Source organism: Sceloporus occidentalis, unplaced genomic scaffold (assembly GCF_023333645.1).
Source record: "Sceloporus occidentalis isolate IW3139 unplaced genomic scaffold, rSceOcc1.0.p SCAF_1, whole genome shotgun sequence".
NCBI lineage: Eukaryota > Metazoa > Chordata > Lepidosauria > Squamata > Phrynosomatidae > Sceloporus > Sceloporus occidentalis.
The window spans coordinates 182,347,301-182,371,508 of NW_028316981.1; the positions used below are offsets into that span (position 1 = coordinate 182,347,301).

The 24,208-nt window shown below is 42.1% G+C and overlaps 1 protein-coding gene across 3 annotated transcripts in view; it reads left to right on the plus strand.

The window, feature by feature from the left end:
- Positions 1–15,857: 15,857 nt before the first annotated feature.
- The window catches only part of LOC149322977 (rho GTPase-activating protein 4-like), a 71,916-nt gene continuing 63,565 nt past the window's right edge, over positions 15,858–24,208 (plus strand). For all 3 annotated transcript variants that reach the window (XM_089485716.1, XM_089485733.1, XM_089485725.1), the window contains exon 1: positions 15,858–16,139. In XM_089485716.1, the coding sequence (XP_089341842.1) occupies positions 16,073–16,139 (67 nt within the window). In that variant the 5' untranslated portion in view covers positions 15,858–16,072. The remainder of the gene's footprint in view (positions 16,140–24,208) is intronic.

The following is a 24,208-nucleotide window of genomic DNA, read 5'->3' on the forward strand; positions in this document are numbered from 1 at the left end:
AAATAATTAACATATATGTATAAACAGAAGTAGTTCTTACACTGCTTTAGAGTAAGTATAATAGAGTAGTTATAAACATATCATAAAAAAGAAAAGCAGAGTATATACACTTCAGGAGAAACATAGAAATAGCAGTCATTCACTTCCTGAGAGGGATTGGTACTTGCCTAAGCCAAGAAAAGGACCTTAATACTTTACGCGTCTCAACGTTATATCAACTTCTAGCTTGTTTAAAAAAAATTTTTTTTTTTTTTTAGGGAATTTTCCCCTATAAGCATTAAATCTTCCTATGTACAGATGTTCTGAGTATAGAAGTCTAACCTTCAACTATCCAGCGCAAGATAAGTCATGTACTACCAACAAAAGTTGGAGGATATATTTTCAATATACATAAAATTAACCAAGGGCTGCCACACTACTTTGGTCTTTTCCCAGTCCAAGCTTTCTACATAACAGGTAAGTTTATCTAATTCCATGAATTCCAGCAATTTCATAATCCAATCATTCCAGGACGGCAGTTCGTCACCTTTCCAGTGAGAAGCATATACCATTCTGGCAGCTGAAAACATATAAAATAATAATTTCCCATGTTTTTTTTCAATAGCTCTGTCCGAAATCATATTCAATAAAAACATTTTTGGATCTAATGGGAGTTTACGACCTACAATCAATTGAATCTTCTGATGAATTTGAGACCAGTATTGTTTTGCAAATTCACACGACCACCACATATGAATAAAGGATCCCAAACTTTTGCAACATTTCCAACATTGGGGATTTTGGTTTTTATACATTTTAGCTAATTTTAAGGGGGTCAGGTGCCACCTATTCTGCATTTTAAAAAGATTTTCTTTGATTGCTACACACGCAGTATACTTTATACGAAGAGTCCAGTTTAGTTCCCATTGTTCTAACGGCAAACTTTCGCCCAAGTCCTGCGCCAATTTAATCATAGATGGTTTAATGAGTTCCTCATGCATTTCAAGTTTTAACAAGAGTTTATAAAATCTAGATAGTCTCTTGGTCTTTTTTCCAAAAATTATCTTATCAAAATCGGTGGACTCATATTCAATCCCCGTCAATTTCAAGTCGTCCGTGTATCTTTCCTTCAACTGATGATACAAAAACCAGTTCAAGGCAAAACCTTCTCCTTTTAACATATCAAAAGATTTAAATGATATACAGTTATCTTTCTTATCTTTTATCAAAAGATCTTTGTAAGTAACCCAGCAGTCAGGAATTATCACATCATTCCTATGGAACGCTTCATTAACCGAGGTCCACAAAGGGAACTTCGGGTAGATTACTTTTTTTATACTTTTCCCATGTTCTTAAAAGGGATTTCCTAACGAAATGCTGCATAAACACGTTATTGACTTTGGTCTTATTATAAAATAAATAGGCATGGACGCCACAGTACCTGCCATCTCCAAATTCAGAGCTTGTTTGTCCTCCAATTTGAACCAATCCACAAGCCACTCAAAGCAACAAGCATGGAAGTAGATTTTCAAATTTGGTAACCCTAGTCCTCCATGACATACCTCGTCCTGCATAACCTTGAAACGCACTCTGGGTTTCTTGCCACCCCAAATAAAGTAATTTATATCTTTGTTCCACTGCTCAAAAGGTTTCTCATTCATCAGAATTGGGATGGTTTGAAACATAAAAAGAATTTTTGGGAGGATCATCATCTTTATGGTTCTACTTTGCCCATCCAGGACAAGCCAATCTTGCCCCATTGATTAAGGTCATTTTTTACTTCTTGCCATGTTTTACTATAGTTGTTTTTAAACAAGTCGGAATTTTTTGTGGTGATCCAAATCCCCAAATATTTAACTTTATTTATTATCTTAAAACCAGAGCATTCCTGAAGTGTTTCTCTCTCTTTGGCATTTAAATTCATAGTCAGTAATGCAGTTTTATCACGGTTCACTATTAGACCTGAAACATTACCAAATTGATTTAATTCTTGTTTAACACCACAAATATCATCAAGGGGGTTTGAAAGTGTCAACGCCAGATCATCTGCGTAAGCTCGCAGTTTCATTTCAGACCCTTTTAGCTTAATACCTTTAATCATTTGGTTATGCCGAATACTGTCATTCAGGATTTCCAGGATCAAAATAAATAAAAGGGGGGACAAAGGGCAACCTTGCCTAGTCCCTTTAAATATATCAATTGACTTTGTCCTCTCCCCGTTAATAATTAGAGATGCGGTTTGCTTCTGGTAAATTAAGTCCACCCAGCCTTCAAAACAGGTACTGAGGCCAACTTTCTTACAGACCTTTTTCAAAAAACACCAATTGACCCGATCGAAGGCCTTCTCAAAATCAATAAATAATAGAGCTAAATGTTTATCACAGCGTTTCTCATGCAATTCAATTATATTCAGCATGTGTCTGATATTGTATTTCAATTGTCGACCCGATAGAAATCCTACCTGGTCACTATTTATATAATCCAACAAAATAAGTTTTAATCTTTTCGCTAGGACAGACGCAAAGATTTTATAATCAGCGTTAAGTAATGCTATGGGGCGAAAGTTTTTAGGTTCCAACGCGTCGTCATCCAGTTTGGGAATCAAGACTGTGTTTGATTCCCGCCAAGAATTTGGTAAAATTCCCTTCTTAATATTATTCATAACAGAGACCAACGGATTCATCAATTCGGAAGAGGTATCTTGTTCTTATTGTTTGTCATCTTCTTTATTATTCTTGATTATTATAATAGTTTTCTTTGTTCCTCTGGATAAGTCACTGAAGTGTCGCATTCAGGATTTTGGCCCTGTTTCTGTCACCTTTGACTTTTGCTTATCAACTCTCTTTAACTGTTTGAAGAGTTTAATCTGTTATCCAGTGAGGCTTTTCTCTCTCTTAGGCTACAAACAGTGTTTTTCTGCATTCTTCCCTGACCGTATCCCTGACTTTGGTCTAAGGTTTTTTTGGTTCCTTGGTCATTTTGACTTAGTAGCTAAAAAATCTGTTCTTTACATAGCGTTTTAATTATACAGGGATGTTCTTCAGATTGATTTAGTGTGTTACTTTAGCTTTGATCTATTTTTTTAAATCAGCAGTTCATGGTCTGTGCTCCTCTTTTTAATTTTTTTGCAGAGAAAATAAGACTTCATCTTCTAATTATGTAGTCTATTTGGCTTCAATGTTTGTTATCCGGTGATGTCTATATATACTGTTGTCTGCTTGCAAATTCATTATTTAGGCAACCAGTGGAGGAATTGGTGGCTTCAAAAATTTTGGTAAGTTACTCCTGCCTTGTTTCTTGATCCCAAGACAAATTCTCCAACAACGTTTGTGTCTGCTCTGTTTCCTACATTTGCATTCTGATTGCTTTTGATTATTGACATGTTCTGTTTTCATATATGATCGATTTCTTCCAGGACACCAGTGTAGCATCTTTTAGTTGCTTAGTTCTCTGTCTCTGTGGCTGGGAGCATAAACTTGGATTATGATTTTTTACAATAGGTTTTTGATGAACTCTCATATTATTCAGTAAGCGTTTATATTGTATCACTTGACTGCTCTTGTTATATATTACCTCACTATTAATACCTCCTCGTTTCTTCTTAAATTGTCATTTCTAGAATAAAACACTACGTAGTTATCTGCTATAAAATTCCCATTCCTGTCTACTTCAATTGAAGTGAATTTGTTTGCACTATGTATAGCTATGTTTATGCATCCATTTCTTGTTTTAAGATTTGTGGCCTTCCCTAACTCATGCATTTCACATTCCATATTCTTATTATATGCATTGAACAGCATTGGATTTTCTTTTCAATGCCGGGCCTGCCAGCTGCTGAATGTCTTTTCAGCTTGAGTCCAATTGCATCATTAGATAAAGCGCTACTTGTACTTGTCCTTGTCCTTGACTTTTCCCCACTAACTGGTTGAATGCCGTCTGCCTTGGGAGTCTCATCTTCTGCTACTATCTCTTGCTTAATTTTGGATGGTTCTTTTATGATAGGATTTTCAAGGTAAAAAGTGTTAAAGAGTGGTATACCTGTACTGCCTTTTACACAGTACTAACAAGTGTTAGCTATGGTGCCATCTGACTTGGTCATTGTCTCTGAGAGATTCTCTGCCAGTGTCATCCATTACTAGGGCTGCTGCCAAGGGCCTCTTTGGCACATTTAGTCTGGCTCCTTGGCACAAGCCTGTCTTTGGGAGACTACCAGTTAGTAGCAATGCTGTTGTCCTCTTGCTTGCCCTCTTGCTTCACAGGAGCACCACCATCATGGAAAATTAGGACAAATACCATTTTTCAAGAGCTCAAGCTGATGTTTAGAAATAAATAATTATCATCATCATCATCCCACCCTTCTTCTAAGATTGGGACTCAGGGCAGCTTACAACATTAAAAAAACACCATACAGTTAAAAAACATACAAAAACAATACGTTAAATTAGGATTAAATTACTACAATAATTAAAACAAATTCAATGCTAAAATATCAAATACGTAAAAAAGGTAAAAATTCTTAAAATACATTAAAACAATATAGTGCCCCAGGCCATTCTTTTAAAGACGTCTGTTTTGAATGCCTGTCTGAAGAAGGAGGTTTTCACCTGTCGGCAGAAGGCTATCAAAAAAGAGGCCATTCTGGTCTCCCTGGGCAGGTATTTCCAGAGTCTAGGGGCAGACATGGAAAAGGCCCTCTCTCGTGTCCCCACCAACTGTGCTTGTGATGATGGTGGGATGGAGAGAAGGGCGTCCCCTCCGGATCTCAGAGCCTGAGCCGCCTCATATAGGGAGATACGGTCTGCCAAATAGAATCATAGAATCATAGAGTTGGAAGAGACCACAAGGGCCGTCCAGTCCAACCCCCTGCCATGCAGGAAATCTCAATCAAAGCATCCCAACAGATGGCCATCCAGTCTCTGTTCAAAGACCTCTAAGGAAGGAGACTCCACTACACTCCAAGGGAGTGTGTTCTGCTGTCATGCAGCCCTTACTGTCAGGAAGTTGCTCCTAATGTGGAATCTCTTTTCCTGTAGCTTGCCTCCATTGCTCCGTGTCCTAGTCTCTGGCCATATAGGGCCATATAGGTCATCACCAGCACTTTGAATTGTGCCCGGAAACAAACTAGCAGCCAGTGGAGCTGCTTCAACAGGGGTGTTGTGTGCTCTCTATAACCTGCCCGTTAGCAACCTGGCTGCAGATTTTTGGACCAGCTGAAGTTTCTGAACACTCTTCAAAAGAAGCCCCATGTAGAGTGCATTACAGTAGTCCAAACGTGATGTAACCAGGGCATGTACTACTGAGGCCAGATCTGGTGTCTCAAGGAACGGGCACAGTTGGTGCACAAGTTTTAAATGTACAAAAGCACTCCTGGTCACTGCAGAGACCTGGGTCGCCAGGTTCAAAGCTGAGTCCAAGAGTACCCCCAAACTGTGAAGTGCGAACCTGTCTTCAGGAGGAGTGTGACCCCATCTAACACAGGCTGGATCCCTATTGCCTGATCTGCCTTCCAACCAAGAGCACTTCTGTCTTGTCTGGATTAAGTTTCAACTTGTTTGTCCTTCTCCAGTTTTGTAATTATAGTTTTGTGACCTTGTCTCAAGATATGATAAAACCCAAATATCCTTATGATGGTATCTTTAAAGTAGTTTAAAAGCCTGGCTTAGCCCAGGGCATTTTGCTGCCTGAGGTGGGATAGCAAATAGTACCCACTGCCCTGGTACTCAGAGGTGCACCGTATCCAAAGTCATTTTGGCACATAAGGCAGAAAGTCTTATCAATGACTCTTCTCACCTCTGGCATTAAAAATACTATAAAAACAAGTTTTAACAACTTAAAATATTTTCTTACTCACTTGGAATACAGTTTCTAGTTCTGGGCACCACAATTCAGGAGGGATATTGGCCAGCTGGAGCATGTCCAGAGGAGGGTGACCAAAATGGTGAACGGTCTGGAAACCATGCCCTGTGAGGAGTGGCTTAGGGAGCTATGGATGTTTAACCTGGAGAAGAGAATGTTAAGAGGTGACATGATAGCCATGTGTAAATATTTGAAGGGATGTTATATTGACGATGGAGCAAGCTTGTTATCTGCTGCTCCAGAGACTGGGACATGAAGCAATAGATTCAAGTTACATGAAAAGAGATTCCACCTAATCATTAGGAAGAAAATCCTGACAATGCTATTCAACAGAAACATAAGTCAGAAACTGCTTGAAGGCACACAACAAATGTGTTTCCCAATGCTCAGCATCTGCAGCCTGAGGTAGTCAACTCATCCTTCCTAATGTTCTATTAAACATTCTATTAACCAGTTCTATTAAAAACAAAAAGGAACCTATATTTCCCCTCTTCAACTTCTCCTGTTACTCTTCCTCTACTCCACTCACCCTTGCAGCTGTTATATGCATGGAGGAACTGGGCTGGGTCCTGACTTGGAGGCAAGATCAAAGGCTTGACAAAATAAGAGCATCTTTACTTGCTGATGAAAACTCAAGAGAGAGAGTTGGCAGGCTGGCCGGCCATCTGAAGGTGGGCGTCAGAGGAAGAGAGAAAGGAGGTCCACAAAGCGATATTGTTATATACTGAACCCTCTCCTGGCAACCTTGCCCTTATTAATTGAGCCCCCTGAAGGGCTAAAACCCAAGAAAAGCCTCTTGTACAGAACTTAACTTTAAATTGTTTTTAAATCGTTGTTCCTCAGATACTTCTATATTAGGGAAATCCCCAGTGGATGACTATGTGGGCACTACTGATAGACTTAAACATGGGGCCAAACCTTGAGCTATAGGAACTCCACATGGAGCTAGGGAAGGGTATGTCCAAGTGGCAATCTTCATCTCTATGAGAAAGAAAATTGAGATATACTTTTTTCTTTGTGATTGGGTGCATCTACATCTTAAAAACAATGCAGTTTGACATCACTTTTCAACTGCCACGGTTTTATCCTACAGAATCCTGGGCCTTGTAGTTTGTTTGGCAAGGCACCAGCATTCTGGTAGAAAAGGCTAAACACCTTGTAAAACTACAAATCCCAGGCTGCCATAGGAGGGAGGGTTGCTGCCTGAAGAATTGTGTCTGTTATGCATTGTGGCTTCTCTTGCTTTTTGGCTGCAGATAGTGTTGTTCTGCATCTCTCCCTGGCTTCAGGCCAGAATTCTTCTGGCTCCTGGTCAGTTGGGCTTAATCTATTGGGCAAATCTATTTTATACATTATTTTGAATTTTACAAGAGTGTTTTTTAGGTTGTGTTTTTATATGATTTTGTGTTAGTGTTCTTCTTTAGCTTTATTCTAATTTTTGATTTTAGTAGTTCATGGCCTGTGCCACAACTTGCTCCTGGCCTTGTTTTTGCAGAGAGAATGGATCTTCTCCATCTTCTGCATTTGATTTAGTCAACTGGATTTAGTCTGTAGTCTATTGCATTTCTATATTGGCTGTTAAGTGATAGCCATGTATTCAGTTACCTCTGTGGCTGCTTGAAGAACGTGTTTGCAATGAACAAACTGTGGGCCTTGCAAAGTTCAGTCAGTTGCTCTCCTGTTTCATTTCTTGATCCTAGGCTGGGTATTACTACTTAACAAAGATAGCTGGGTGTTTTCCAGAAGTGTTGAATATATAACACTAATTTCAGAACTGAAACATGGGATAAGGGGCTGTGATATTGTTGTGAGAAGGTGGGGGCATGTTACATGTTTATATATTAGCTTCCTTTCCCCAATGATAGATTGAGGGAAGTGATATTTTGAATGGGACAGAGATGACAAGAAGGCGAGGCAACCAACTTGTGTTTCATAACCTTAAAAAGTGAGGGTGCCACAATGACTGTTCCCTCCCCTTTCTTTCTGCCTTCCTTTCCTTCTCTTTCTGTAACTTCCTCATATATATATTTTTTCAAGTGTATTGCCAGCTGTTGGTCTGTTTCGCACTCTGGTGATGCATCTGGGTGCCTTAGCTATAGGCTATCACACGGAGCTCTCCGGCAATGCTCCATTTCTCCTCTCCCTCCCGTGTCCCCTCTTTCGCATGCGTGTGCATGATACATTGCTCCCTGAATAGTGCTTCTGTGTGCATATGTTTATATAGGAATAAAACCACACACACACACACACTCTTTGGCTTGTGTGGTTTTTGCTAGTGGAGGATGGATAATCCCAGCTCTGAAAGAGAAAGAGGGCGCTTGTGTCAGGCCATGTGGGTGTTTCATGTTGTGGGTCCTTTGCGACTCTTGCTGAGGCAGCACAGGGTGTGGGATTTTAAGCAAAGCTGCTTCCTGTGATGGAAAGTCCCGCTTTGGTCTGTGAAGGGCTGAGGAGCAGGGATCCTCCTATTGCCACTTGCTTGATACTAACTATAGAGAGAGCCCTTCCTCATCCTTATGTGCCACAGCTGAAGGGTCACAGAAGGCTAGAAGGAGAACAAGATGGGGAACGTACAACTTTTCTTTTTTTAACAGAATAGCTTCCTTTTCTTTCTCTCTTCCTTTTAAAAAAAGTAATGCATTTGATTATTTAACTTTTAGTGTTTTATCATAATAGCTTTCATTTCTCTGTCTTTTTTAAAAAAATCAATGCAAAGTTGTACGTTCCACATTTTCAAAGCCTTCAACATGTATTTGCTTAACATATAACTTTTAACCAGAATAGTTCCCCTTTCTCTCTATCTTTAAAAAAAGTAATAAATGCAAAGTTGTGAATTCTATATTTTTTAAAAAAGTCAACATGTATTTCTCTGAAGATGCCAGCCACAGATGCTGATGAAACGTCAGGAATAAACTCTTCTAGAACATGGCCACAGAGCACAAAAAACCCACAAAAAACTCAATATGTATTTGTTTAACAGGTAACTGTTGACCAGAATAGCTTCCCTTTCTCTATTTTTCTTGGTAAAAAAAAAAAGAAACCAATCAGTGCAAAGCTGTGCATTCCTCATTTAAAAGAAGTCAACATGTATTGGTTTAACTTTTAACTTTTAACCAAAATCGTTTCCTTTCCTCTCTCTTTGTCTTTAAAAAAATGAATGCAAAGTTGTGCATTCCACATTTAAAAATAAAACCAACATGTATTTGTTTAACATGTAACTTTTAACCAGAACAGTATCCTTTTCTCTGTCTTTTTTTTTAAAAAAATCTTTTAAAATTATTTTTTATTGACAACATAAAATATTTTTTTAAAATATCAATGCAAAGTTGTGCATTCCACTTTTTAAAAAATCACCATGGATTTGTTTTAAAATGCAACTTTTAATCAGAAGAGTTTTCTTTTCTCTCTCTTTGTCTTCTTTTTAAAAAATCAGTGCAAAGTGGTGCATTCCACGTTTTTAAAAAGTCATCATATATTTGTTTCTTTAATGGTTTTATATCCTTCCTTTTCACTACACTACACCACACTAAAATCTTTAATGATTTTGTATCCTTCCTTTCCACTACACTAGCCCCCAAGGCAGTGAAATTATATTTTCAATAACCGTTGTCAACTGATTAAATATTTCACTTGATGCATATCTCTCTTATGTGGTGACTGATTTAATTAACAGATTCTATTTAAATACATTTACATGTCATTGAAGCTAAAACAGAGATACTGAAAGACAACTTCAAGCCCTTGAGCTATAAACTGCCAGGAGTGATGCCTTCTAAAGCAAGACCTTGTGGTGGCTGGCCAGCATCTCAAGCAATAACCAAGCATTAGGGAAGAGTAAGTGAAACATGGCATGTAGCCCCCCCCTCCCAAAATATTATATGCATCACTTATGCATCACTTTCATAAAGGACCATGCATACAAGAAGCATGCTGTTTCTTTGTGGACGGTATTGTGCACAGTTTCATAGATACATACTTTGCCCAGGGAATGAGAGATCTACAGGATATGGCATTATTTGACTTTAATCGTAGTGTCAGCCTGACCTAGAGTAGGCCCATGGAGGCCAGTGAATTTACATAAATATTGACTTACCAAGTTATCATTGATTATATGGATCTGCTCTAGGTGGGACTAGGAACTGGATTCATTATTATTGTCTCAGGCTGCATCTGCACTGCAGAAATAATGCACTTTGACACTGCTTTGACTACTATGGCTCAATGCTATGGAAGTCTGGGATTCGTAGTTTAGTGAGCTATTCAACCTTCTCAGAGAGTGCTCTGGTGCTCCACCAAACTAGAAATACCAAGATTCCATAGGATGCAACCATGACATTTAAAGTGGTGCCAAATTGCATTATTTCTGCAGTGCAGATGCAGCCTCAGTTTCACATTCTACCACGTGTTACTAACTAGAGTTTTCAGTAACTGGTAATTCAGATACAAGAACTGAAGACTCAGTAGTGGTGGTGTTACTGTTGTTACTGTTATATTTAGTGTGCTATCTGAAACAAATCAGCGTCTTTGTTAATATAAATAGTGCCACATTTCTCCTTAGAGCCAGTGTAGTGTAATGGATTAAGTGTTGACTAGGACTTTGGGACACCAGAGTTCATATCCCTGTTTAATCATGGAAACCCACTTGGGCAAGTCACACACTCTTGGCCTCATCGGAAGGCAATGGCAAATCACCTCTGTGCAAACCATGCTGAGAAAACCCTAGGATAGGGATGCCATAAGTCAGAAACTATTTGAAGGCCCACAACAGCAAAAAATATTTCCCTATCTTCCAGCACCACCACTATCTATCAAAGAATCTAAGGGTGACTAGAGATAGAACTGGAATATATATATTTTCAACAGGTGGGTATGAGCTATTGATCGCCAGCATCCCAGATGTAATTGTATTTTACATGGTACCTTAGATAGAATTATATACAACAAAACCTACAATGTTTTTATATGTTACATCTTGTTACCAACACAAACGTGATAGTGATGGTGTGTGTGTGTGTGTGTGTGGGGAGTACATGTATCCTTCTAACTGTCAATTTGCAGTCTCATAAGCTTTAGATCAGGGAGGGGATCATCCAAATCTCCAGTGGACTGCAGCTCCCAGCCACCCTAGCCAGCATAGCCAATGGCAAGGGATATAATGGGAGATGCATCTGACAACTGGAGGGCTGCACCAGTCCTACCTTTGCCTTAGAACAGTGGTTCCATACTTTGGTTCTCCAGATATTTTGGACTTCAGCACCCAGAACTCCTAACTGTTGGTCAACTTAGCTGGCACATTTAGAAGTTGAAGTTCAACACACCTGGAAGACCAAAGTTTGGGAACCACTGCCTTGGAGAGTCTGACTGTGAGAGATGATGGGAGCTGCAGTCCAACATCTGAAGAGACGTAATGAATTCTATCTGCTTTATGACTTCCAACAATAACAGTTTTCCATCTCCATTCTGCTTAATACCACACCTTCTGGAGAAGGTCCAAACAGTGCACTGTGGAATTTTTCTAATTTAAGATACATTGAATGAACAACTTTTTCTCTCCAAGAATTTGCAGCTGTCCTTGAATCGAAGGTATATTCACAAAGGATGAACATATCATTGCTGGCTCTTCCATCAGGCATGGTAAGAAAACCTTAGGGAGCAAATGCCAGGACAGCCCTACCATTCTTTCTGAACCCCCTGGCCTTTACTTCGTTGTGTGGTAGAAAGTGAGAAAATAATAGCAAGGCCAGGCCTGGTTAGTAATTTGAAGAAGAATCACCAGGGAACATCAGGAGCTGCTATTGTTAATTGCTGTGAATCAACCTCAACTCATGGTACCCTGCGTATGAGACATCTTCAAGTCTCCCTATCCTTAACCACTCTGCTCAGCTCCTGCAGGTTCAGGCCCATGACCTCCCAAATTTAATCTAGCCATATGGCATACAATCCTCCTCTCCTTCTTCCAGCTTTCCTAGCATTGTCTCTTCCAGCGATTCATTCCTTTTCATGATGTGGCCAAAGTATAACAGCCTCAATTTGAGCTTCTTGGCTTCTAGGATTATTCCAGGCTTGATCTGTTCATTAGTTTGTTTTCTTGGCTGCCCACAGAATCCTCAGCACTCTTCACCAACACCACATCTCAAATGAGTTTATTTCCCCCCCATCTGCTTTCTTCACCGGGTACTATTGGCTATATATTTCAGAGGAAGACAATGGCAGACCCCTCTGGAGTATTCCTTGCCTAAGGAATATGTGGCAGGCATTGCACACTTTCCAAGTCCATGCATACTTTCAAGCTGCTTGTCAAATTATGGTGACCCCTGTTAATTTCATAGGGTTTTCTTTGGCAAGGAATACTCCAGACATGGTTTGCCATTGCCTTCCTCTGAAATAAACTGGTCTCTTGCTCTTCGAAGTGGTGGAGCACCTGATCCTGTTGCCAGTATTGAAGGAATATTTCACTGCCAGTCCAGTTGACTTCTGTTAACAGAATTGAGGGTGGGTGAGTGTCCCATCCTTGCTTCAGATAGCAAAAGCTCTTGAACTTGGTTGTGTATAACCTCTCTTTTCCAAGGCTATGTATCACTAAGAGCAGTGGAAGATGTGGCATGTCAAAGGAGGTTCTCTGGGGTTCTTGTGTAAATCTGTGGAAACACCTTGAGAAAGTGAGTCTCTGATTGTTGGTGACTGGGGTCACAGTCAGGTCAAAACTCTCATAGAAATATAATTTGACTATGACCCTGGAGACCAGGATCTGAACCCCAGCTGAGACATGAAACCCACCTTGGGCAAGTCACACACTCTCAGTCTCAGGGGAAGGCCGTGACAAACCTCTAAACAACTCTTGCCAAGAAAAACCCATTATAGGTTCACCTTAGGGTCGCCATAGGTCAGAAAGGACTTGAAGGCACACAACAACAACACTGGCTATTTGTTCTCATCTTTATGCTCTCCGCCAGCCTCCCCTTTCCTATTTCCCCTGCCAGGCAAAAGGGGTGGGAGCACCTTAGGGTCACCATACGTCAGAAATGATTTGGAGGCACACAACAAAAACATGGGCAGGAGTTCAATCTGATGCATGGCAACCCTGCAGGGTTGTCACTTGGGGGTACCTGCTAATGGAGTGTTGGACTGTTATGACTCTGGAGACCAGGGTTTGATTCCCAGCTTGGCCACTGGGTGACCTGAGTGGCCTTGGGCGAGTCACAGTATCTCAGCCTCATGAAAAGGCAAGGGCAAACTCCCTCTGGACAAATCTTGCCAAGAAAATCCCATTATAGAGTTGCCTTTTGTGGTTGTGTGCCTTCAAGTCACTTCCAACTTATATAACTATCCTAAGGCAAACCTATCATAGGGTTTTCTTGGCAGAATTTGTTTAGAGGAGGTTTGCCATGGCCTTCACCTGAGGCTGAGAGAGTGTGACTTGCCCAAGATCACCCAGTGGGTTTCATGGCCAAGTGGAGAATTGGACCCTGGTCACCAGAGTCATAGTCCAACACTAAAACCACTGAATTATTTGAGAATTAAAGTGAGTATTTTATTTTATTTATTGAATTTATATCCCACCTTTCTCCCAAAAATTAAATGGGTAACTTGTGGCCCTCCAGATGTTTCTAATCACCACTCACAACATCATCCCTTAAATCGTGCTGGCAGGAGCTTCTGGGAGATATAGTTCAACAACATTTGGAGAGCTACAGGTTCCCCTCCTGGATCTAGATAAACAAATATCTACAACTTGAATTGACAAAGGCTGTCGAGGGGTTCAGATAAGATTTACACAGACACATACCCTACAGCTTTATCTGGTGACATTTGAAAGAGGAGCAAAATTCAGTTACACTCTACTCCTTCCCTTCTCTAGACAGTCTATACAAGTAACAGTTCCATCTGTGGTCTTGTGCTTGTGACGTCCCATATGCATTCATGCCTGCAAGATGCATTCACAGTTGTTAGGTGGTGGGTGTGAAGAGAAGCAGCACTGTCACAGCAATGCCTTGTCCTCCTTGGCAGTTGGGACATCTGGTCACCCTATGCACACACACACATACAGAGGGTGACCAGAGGTCCTCCTTTTCCAGACCCCACTTTCCATTTTTACCTTTCTGTCCAGGAGGAATTCCCAAATGTCCTCCACTGGGAGCAAGACGAAGAAGCAGGAATTTCCATTTCCATTTATATTTTCCAGGAAGGTCCTTCACTTGGCGATGCTGTGTTCTCCTTGGTGGTGAGGAGATCTGCTCACATTGCATCTGTCACCCTGGAGGAGAAAGTGACATTAGGTATGATGTGTGTAGGGGTGCCATCATTGCCTTGTACAAAACCAGGACAAAAGTATGCAAGACAGGATTGGGGTGGTTTATCAACCTCACACCTATAAAAAGCCTCCCCTACACCACAATTTGATATTTAACATTGTATACAGTCAGCTCCCCATATCCATTGCTTCAAAATATCCCCCCCACCCATATACAAATTCCAAAAAGCAACTGGCCTTATTCCCACTACCTTTTAAACCAGATTGCAAATTGGTCTGAACCGATTCATACGACCCTGGTTCCCACTTAAACCGAATCGCTGAAGTGATTCTGAAAGGGAGGCCATGTGCTATGCCCATTTAACCCACATCTTTTTGACTCTGATGTTTTCTGTGTCTTTTTCAATAAAATGATCCTGCGCAAGTATGAACCAGATGCAGTTCAGAATTGATTTAAGTTCGCCCTTTGGCCGGCTGGAGCGGGTCCATTTTGAATCAAGTCATGCATGAATGTGACCCACAAGTGGATTATTTTAGAGGGGAAAAAATACAATCAGAGCAAATGTAGTAGGAAACACGCTCCGCTGTCAAATCAATCCATTGATTCAGATCACACAGCATTTTATCTGTAAGTGGGAATGAGGCCCTTGATTTTGCATTTTTATATAAGGGGCACCATTTGACTAGGCAAGTCTACAGAATGGGCCTTGAGCATCTATGGATTTTAGTATGGCGGGGGGGAAGGACCTGGGACCAAATCCCACTGTATTTCAAAGGTTGATTGTTCCTGTATATTGCCACCCATTTCTGTGCTGGGATTTGTAGTTTGTCGCTTCAGCAGGCCTAGCTGCTATTTGCTCAAAACCTTTCAGTCTGTTTTTTTTTTTTTGGGGGGGGGGGACAAATGGGAAAGCTATATATATATATATATATATATATATATATATATATACACAAAAAAAAAAAGCAACCTTGATTTTGCCATATATATATATATATATATATATATATATATATATATCGGGGACACCATTTGATTAGGCAAGTCTACAGAATGGTACTTGAGCATCTATGGATTTTGGTATTCAAATGGGGGGTGAGGAAGGACCTGGAACCAAACCCCACTGTATTTCAAAGGTGGATTGTTCCATATTACCATCCATTTCCATGCTGGAATTTGTAGTTTGTCGCTTCAATAGGCCCAGTTGCTATTTGCTCAAAACCTTTCAGTCTGGGTTTTTTTTTTTTTGGGGGGGGGGGCTGGGACAAATGGGAAAGCTATAAACAAAATATAGACAAATTCCAAAAAGCAAAGCTTGATGTTGCCTTTTTTAAAATATAAGGGACACCATTTGACTAGGCAAGTCTATAGAATGGGAACTGAATGGACTTGCATCTCTATGGAATGGGATCTATAGATTTTGGTATCTTGGGGTGCAGACCTGGAACCAAACCCCACTGTATTTCAAAGGCTGATTGTTCCCATCTATTGCCATCTATTTCCATGCTGGGATGTGTAGTTTGTTTGCTCAAAACCTTTCAATCTGGGCTTTTCCTGCTGGTTTGCTAGGACAAATGGGAAAGCTATGTGTGTCAGGCTTGCAGCCACTGGACAGGGGAACACAAAGCCTTGTGTCTGTGTATTTGTGTGTGTGTGTGTTTGTGTGAGTGTGCAAGAGAGAAAGAGAGAGGGGCGGGGTTGTAGTGGAAGAAGAGGGAGGCTGGTGGCACTGGTTGTGGCTGGTACAAGGAGGAGGAGGAAGAGGAGGAAGGAGGAAGAGGAGGAAGGAGAAGCATCAGCATCAGTGTGCCTGCAAGGGGTTAACTCTGCTCCAGCCTGGGAGCCTCTGGGGAAGGAAGGGAAGAAGAGCAGAAGGAGAAAGAGAAGGGAAAGGAAGGCAAGGCACCTCCCCTTCTTCGCTTGGCACACACTGCGCTGCATCCTGCAGACCTGGGCAGAAAGAGGAGGAGAAGGAGGAGAAGAAGATGAGTGCCCCAGGCAAAGCGCGAAGAGAGAGGGGCAGCCTGGCTGAGTACGAGACCCAGGTGAAAGGTATGGGGCCAAGGGGCCAGTGGGCAAGGGGTGCCTCTCTGTGGGGGTCCCTGGGTGGGTGCAGGGTGGCCAGATGCCCTCCCCACCGCCAAGGAGGACCAGGCACTGCCCAAGGGAGGGCTCTCAAGGAGAAATGATTGCCAATGGAAAGCTCTAAAATTTGGAAATATATAAATGCATGCTTCTTAGGTGCTGCTCAAAATGGAGGACCTTTTTTTTTTGGTGGAATCCCTCCCTGGACAGAAAGGTGATGATGTCCTAAGGAGGACCAGGCACTGCCTAATGGAGGGCTTTCAAAGGAAAAGGATTGCCAAGAGAAAGCTCTAAAATCTAGGAATGTATAAATGCATGTTTCTCAGGTGCTGCTCAAAATGGAGGACTTTTTTTAAAAAATTCCTCCCTGAATTGAAAGGTGATGTCCTAAGGAGGACCAGGCATTTCATTTTCATTTCAAAGGAAAATGATTGCCAATTGAAAGCTCAGAAATACTCCTGCATGCTTCTTAGGTGCTGCTCAAAATGGAGGACTTTTTTGGGCATTCCTCCCAGGCAGAAAGGTGGAAATGGAGGACCTCTGGTTACCTTCTCTTTCTCTGTGTGGGGTGGCTAGATATCTTAATCACAGGGCACTGCCAGATGGAGGGCATTCAAGAAAAAGGTTTGCAAGGAAACACTCATAGAAATATACATTCATGCTTCTGAAGTCCTGCTCAAAATGGAGGACAGTGTTCTTTGGAATCCCTCGCTGGACAGAAAGGTGATGTCCTCACTGCCAAATGGAGGGCGTTCAAGGCAAAAGGATTGCCAACTGAAAGCACAAAAACACTCCCTAGATATAAATGCATGGTTTTTAGGTGCTGCTCAAAATGGAGGACTTTTTTTTTAATTCCTCCTGGGCAGAAAGGTGGCAATGGAGGACAGGTCCTGGGAATGGAGGACCTCTGGTCACCCTAGGGGTGTTTGTGTGTGTATGTTTGTGTTTGTGTGTAGGGTGACCAGCTATCCTAACTGCAAAGGAGGATGAGGCACTGCCAAATGTAGGGCAGTCAAGAGAAATGATTGCCAAGGGAAAGCTCAAAAACACTCATATAGAATTATTAATCTGTGCTCCTGAAGTCCTGCTCAAAATGGAGGATGCTTTTGGAATTCCTCCTGGACAGAAAGGCGGACATGGAGGGCAGGTCCTGGGAAAGGAGGACCTCTGGTCACCCTCTGTGTGTGTGTAGGGTGGCCAGATAGCCTAACCACAAGGGAGGACAATATAAAATGTAGTAGGACGTGACCAAAGAAAAGCTCAGAAAACACTCCTAATATTCATTCATGCTTCTGCTCAAAAATGGAGGACGTGTTAGAATCAGGGTGACTAGGTGTTCTCCTTTTCTAGGACCTGCCCTCCATTTCCACCTTCTGTCCAGGGAGAATGTCAAAATGTCCTCCCTTTGGAGCCTGGCTGAGAAGCACATGTTAAGTGTTTCTGAGCTTTTGCTTTGGTCAGGTCCTCCTGCCTTTTTCTAGGAGGACAAGGCCCTGCAAAATGTAGGGCCTTCTTTTGCAGTGCCTTGTCCTCCTTGGAGGTTATGGCATCTGGTTTCCCTTGGTTGGAAGGTGGAAATGGAGGACAGGTCCTGGAAAAAGAGGACCTGGGTTTGTGGGTGTGTGTTTGTGTACGCCATGGCTGCGACTTGAGTCCCTGGCTGAATGGACTGAGCCCAGGCAGGAGTGGCCCTCCTAAGACATGGCTACTATTAGTGGCTACTTATTAGTGGCTACTATTAGGGGGGCTGAGAGGGAAAGGCGGGAAAGGAGGGAGACTGTGGGTCATGGGAGAAAAGGATGATGAGGAGAATTAAGAAGAAATTAATTGTGAGGGGAAAGCAGAACAAGGCAGGGTTTTAGGTGCATTGTGTGGAAGGGTGGTTTTTTTTAAAAAGGTGGGTGGGTTTGCCTTTAGAGGAAAGGCATGGTGGGTTTTCTGTCTTTTATGTATTGGTTGGTTACTATGCTAACACAGAGGTCCTCCTTTCCCCAGAACTGCCCATCATTTCCACCTTTCTGTCCAGGAGGGATTTCAAAATGCCCTCCATTTTGAGCCTGGGATGAGTGTCTTTGAGCTTTTCTTTGCTCATGTCCTCCTCCATGTTTTTTCTTGAATGTCCTCCATTTGGCAATGCCTTGTCCTCCTTGGTAATGAAGACAGCTGGTCACCCTGGCAGAGGGGTGTGTGTATGTGAAGGGTTTCTATGTGAAGCAGTGGGTCTCACCAGGACCTTTACCTGCTCCATTCAGGTGGGCAGTATGGGCAGCCACCGTCTCTGCTTTTGCCTGCCCTGTGGGTGACCCAGGGCACAACAGACACATACACCTGCACCCACACCTTTTTGTGGGGCTGACCTAGCCAGGCAGCACCCCCTTTTCCCTCAGGGGTGCTCCCTCTGGTCCAGGACCATCCTCAGCCCTGGTAAGGGTGGTGGTGATGGTGATAATGGTGGGTGAGGGAAAAACCTTGCTTCATTGCGGCGGCTGCCTTGATATGGCTGCAAAAGACACATTCGCTTCTCTCCCCTCCCTCCTCCCTGCCGCCCCTGAAACCTAGAAAAATGTGACCCAGATTTTGCAGACAGGAGAAGATGGTTGCTGCTGCTGCTTGGTGGTGAAGACTGGCAGAAATCTGGGGTTCGTCCCCCAGCCCTGGGAACAGAGAGGTGGCCTCCAGGATTGGGGTTGGAGTGGTTGTTGAGGTTCTTAATTTGAACCCACATGGCAGGAAAAGAACCCAGGCCTCCCTGTCCTCCCTGTCACCTCCTCCTTCAGTTGTTGTTGTGTGCCTTCAAGTCTTTTCTGACATATGGTGACCCTAAGGGGGACCTGTCATAGGGTTTTCTTGGCAAGATTTGTTCAGAGGGGGTTTGCCACTGCCGTCCCCTGAGGCTGAGAGAGAATGACTTGTCCTAGTTGTTGTGTGCCTTCAAGTCGTTTCCAGTTTATGGCGACCCTAAAGTGAACTTATAGGCTTTTCTTGGCAAGATTTGTTCAGAAAGGGTTTGCCACTGCTCTCTCCTGAGGCTGGGAGCATGTAACTTGCTGTAGTTGTTGTTGGGTGCCTTCATGTTGTTCCCGATTTATGGTTACCCTATGGTGAACTTATTGTAGGATTTTCTTGGCAAGATCTGTTCAGAGGGGATGTGTTGCCATTGCCACCCCCTGAGACTGAGAGAGTGTGACCTGCTCTAGTTGTTGTTGGGTGTCTTCAAGTTGTTTCCAATTTATGGCAACCTTAAGGGGAACCTATCATAAAATTTGGCATGATTTGTTCAAGAAAGGTTTGCCATTGCCTTCCTCTGAGGCTGAGAGAGTGTGACTTGCCCAAGGTCACCCAGTGGGTTTCATGGCCAAGCACAGAATCAAACCATGTTCTCCAGGGTCCTATTCCAATGCAGAAACCACTACGCCATGCTGTCTCTCCTTCTTCTGTAGAAGATTTCATTTCCACTTCACCTACTAAGACAAGCTTGCACAGCAGAGCTGTTGGTTGTAATGCAACATCCCTTCTCGGTTCCGGTTGTTCAACTTCCTCTGTTCTGCTCTGAGAGATCAGCCAGCTGCGATTCTGTCTCTGCCCCGCTTTGTTGCTTCCTTCCCAGTGCCACAGGCAGCAGCTTTTCTAGACCATGCCTCAGTTTCCCTTGTCACCATCTCAGCAGTCCTAGATTCCTGGTTGAGAGCCCTTTCGGTGTCCAAAATGTTGTAAAGGTGGACCCTGCATTCTAGGCCACATGGGTCTTTACTCCACCAGGAGAACTTTGTGAAGGCTTTGTGATGTCTTTGGTGGAAAGACAAGGGGATCCATTTCACATAGTAATTTATGTGGGACATAATCCATTGGAATTATCCTCTTCTGAAGCCGTGTTGAAATATACAGAGTTGTGGTAGAAGACAGTGACCTGTTTTAATGGGGAATCCAGTAACATCTAAAATCCACCAAACAGTGATACCTTTAGTTTGTTGTGGGTTTTTCGGGCTATGTGGCCATGTTCTAGAAGCGTTTATTCCTAAAGTGATACCTTTATTGGGCCAACCAAAATGCACTGTATATGTGTTGCAAGCTTTAGAGGCTCCACTGGCTTCTTTATCAGGCAAGGTGTTAAAAACCATACAGGGTGTGGAAAAATGATTTCTTGAAGGCTGGCACCTCTTCCTCCTAGCCATGTGGCTACTAGGAGCTTCCAGAAAATTTAACATCCATTTACAACACAAAAAGACTTCCTTTGCAGTCCAGTATGTCTCCCAGGCCACTCAGAAATATCCCTCCATACCATCTGAACTAAGAACAAAAACAGTAATATGCAGGCCTATGATTAACATCTTCAGGTTTTTTTCTCCCATGTTGTTTTTAACACCTTGCCTGAAGAAGAAGCCAACGGAGCTACAAAAGCTTGCATCATGTATATTGTGCGTTTTGATTAATAATAATAATAATAATAATAATAATTTGTTTTATTTATATACCGCTATTCCAAAGATCATAGCGGTGAACAGTAAGTAAGCTAATTAGCAAGTAAGCTAATTTGCCCCCAACAGTCTGGGTACTCATTTTAGCGACCTCGGAAGGATGCAAGCCTGAGTCGAGCTTGGGCCATTTTGCTGGTCTTGAACTCGCAACCTTGTGGTTTTGAGTGAATGGCTGCAGTACAGGCATTTAACCACTGCGCCACCAGGGCTCATGGTCCAATAAAGGTATCACTGATGGATTTTTGAAGTTATTGGATCTGTTATATGGTCAGTATGGGTACCCCTGGATGTTTGCTGTTTTAATGAGGTTTGCACAGGAAACTGACCAGTGGAATGCACCTCCCTGGTAGAGACCTGCCTTATTCCGTGTGCATCACAGTGGTGCCATCGGGCAGGAAACCATGGATGCAGAGGAGGGCTCCGCTCAGCAGATTAAGCAGGAGGATCCTCAAACACTTGCCATACTTTGAAGTAAAGCTCGTTTAAAAGTTAAAAATGAAATGCACATATTTAGGAAGGGGGACATTTGGCTTGACAACAGTACATGTGAAAGGGATCTAGGAGTCCTAGTAGACCACAAATTGAACATGAATTAACAGTGTGATGCAGCAGCTAGAAAAACCAATGAAATTCTTGGCTGCATGAATAGAAGTGTAGTGTCTAGATCAAGGGACGGAATAGTGACACTCTGTTCTGCTTTGGTCAGGCCTCACCTGAATACTGCATCCGTTTCTGGGCACCAACATTCAAAAAGGATGTTGAAAAGCTGGAGCATGTCCAGAGGAGGGAGACCAAAATGGTGAAAGGCCTGGAAACTATTTTCTATGAGAAGCGACTAAGGGAGCTGGTTATGTTTATCCTGGAGAAGGGAAGGTTAAGAGGTGATATGATAGCCCTGTTTAAATATTTGGAGGGGTGTCATATTGAGGATAGAGCCCGCTTGGTTTCTGCTGTTCCAGAGAATAGGATGTGGAGTAATGAATGCAAGCTACAAGAAAAGAGATTCCACATCAACATTAGGAGGAACTTCCTGATGGTAAGAGCTGTTTGACAGTGGAGCACACTGCCTCGGAGAGTGGTGGAGTCTCCTTTGGAGGTTTTAAACAGCGGCTGGATGCCATCTGTCAGGGGTGCTTTGATTGTGAGTTCCTGTGTGGCAGGAGATTGGACTAGGTGGCCCCTTGGGGTATCTTCCAACTCTTATGTTTCTATGATTCTACATTATCAGCAAAATACAGGGATGGGGAATGTGTAGTCTTCCAGATGTTGTTGGACTGAAATTCTCATCATCCCTCACTGTTGGCTGTGCTGCTAGTGCTGATGGTAGTTGAGGTTCAACAACATTTGCATGACAGACATTCCCTCAAAGATCAGCGCAAATATGTTGATATTAATAATGGCTGACATAGTGTTAGTGAGTTAGACTTATGCTGCATCTGCACTGCAGAATTAATTCAGTTTGACATTGCTTTAATTGGCATTTGTTGTTTTGTGAGATACTATCTGTTAGAGAGCTCTGGTGCCATAACAGACTACAAACCCAGGATTCCATAGGGTGAAGCCATAGCAGTTAAAGTGGTGTCAAACTGCATTAATTCTGTAGGGTGGCAGCAGGTTTATAATCTTACAACTGGTGGAATTCAAAGACATAACTGTGTTAGTCTGGAAAATCAGTATGCACTGATGATATTGTAGCATATATGAGACAAACTGAAATAAAGAAGTTTGTACCATAATGCTACCAGCTTCTTTCTTTCAGTTTGTTTCCAAGGTGCTACAAGATCCCTCTGCAATCTCATAATTGTATCCTGTTCATGTTTATGATCCATGATACCATTGTTATGAATACAAATGCCCCCCAAAGCCATCTTAAAACCCAACAAGGTGCACCAAGGGATGGAGTTCAGTGGGGTGCCGAAGGATGATGCATCTAGCCCCTTCCTTCCAATGAATGGCAGTGCAACACCAGTACCAGGGACCTTTGTGGGATCCTGTTCCTCCTCTTTGGTGCATTGCTGCTCTTTAGAGGAGCTGGATACATAATCTTTCAGCACCTCACTCCCAGATGTTGTTGTTGTTGCTGTTGCTGTTCCTGATATTGGACAAGAGGTTAATATTGTGAGCTGCTCTGGGTCCTAGTTCTGGGAAAAGAGCAGGATACAAATAATGGTGATGATAATGATGGCCATAGCTTTCTGTTATTCAGTGTGGCTGGCTGGATTTTAAGGTGAGTTTCAGGGTCAGATCAGAAAACAGATTTTAACCACAATATATTGGCTGTGCATCTGATGCAGAATCTCACTTGGTGAAGTCTTAGACTAGAAGATAACATACCTTTCCTTTCAATAACATTCAATGAAATTTTTATGGTGCATTCTTGGTACTGATACAGGGAGTGTTGTGCCATTTGATTTCCTATGCTCCCCCCCTTCCTTTGCTACCATCCCTGCCATCCTCACTGGAATTTCAGTCTGTGAGAAGTTGTACTATGGCAGCAAACGTGACTGCTTAACAAAAAACAGGAGGGAGGAGCAAGAAAAGGAGTGCTGTGCTGGTCTGCCTCATGTTGCAGCATGTTCACATGTGAAGGAAGCTACAGAGTGAGAAAGAGACAAGAAGTGGATGGAAAGATGAAGAGAGAGTTCATTGGAGGAAGAGAGCGAGATATACATGGAGAAAGAGGAAAAGAAAGGCATAATGTTAAGTCTCAGAGGAGAAAAAATGTCTATAACTCATAGAGATACTCAATGGAAAGTGAGAAAGAATGGAGGACACCAAAGATGGACAGCGATAACGACATGGACATTGCTGACAATATGGAAGAAGACTTTGAAAGAGGTGAGAGGATGAGAGAGACCAAGGAACCAGGAACAAAGGGCAGATGAAAAGTGGGTGGAGGTCAGGGACAGAAATGGTCAGAACAAAAAGTAACAAGATTAATCAAAGCAAGTATAATTTTGTACACAATATGATTGATTTCTGAAATTTTAGCAGGTGTATATTTAGCCAGAAACAGAGACTAGCATATGTGAAAAAAATTAGAGTTGCAGATAGATATGCCAGTCTGACAGTTTAAATAACATTTCTCAAAATAATAGAATTGCTTTGACTGTTATTAAATTATTGTTTTGTTGTGGGGATTAAGGAGGATTTGGTTGCAAAGTATAATTATTGCAAATAGAGTCTGCTATATCCAAATGGAAATTAAAAGTATTATACACCCAGTGAAGAAATTATACAGTACATGCATGAAGTTATTAATTCCAACATCGGGTGTTTTAATCAGTGCAAACATATAGAAGAATCTTCTTTAAAATTTTTAATACATTGCCAGGTTCTTATAGTATGTGATATTTCTTTAGAAATAATTGGATATAAATTGAAAAAGTAACTGGCTTATCTGTCTTCTTCCAGATGTTATACAGCTCTCCCAGATGTTGTTGTTGCTGCTGTTCCAGACATCAGAGAAGAAATGACGAAGCCATCACTATTTATTCTGGGCTTTAATAACATGGTACTTTGGTATGGCTATGACCGAGCTATAACCCTTATAACCAGGAA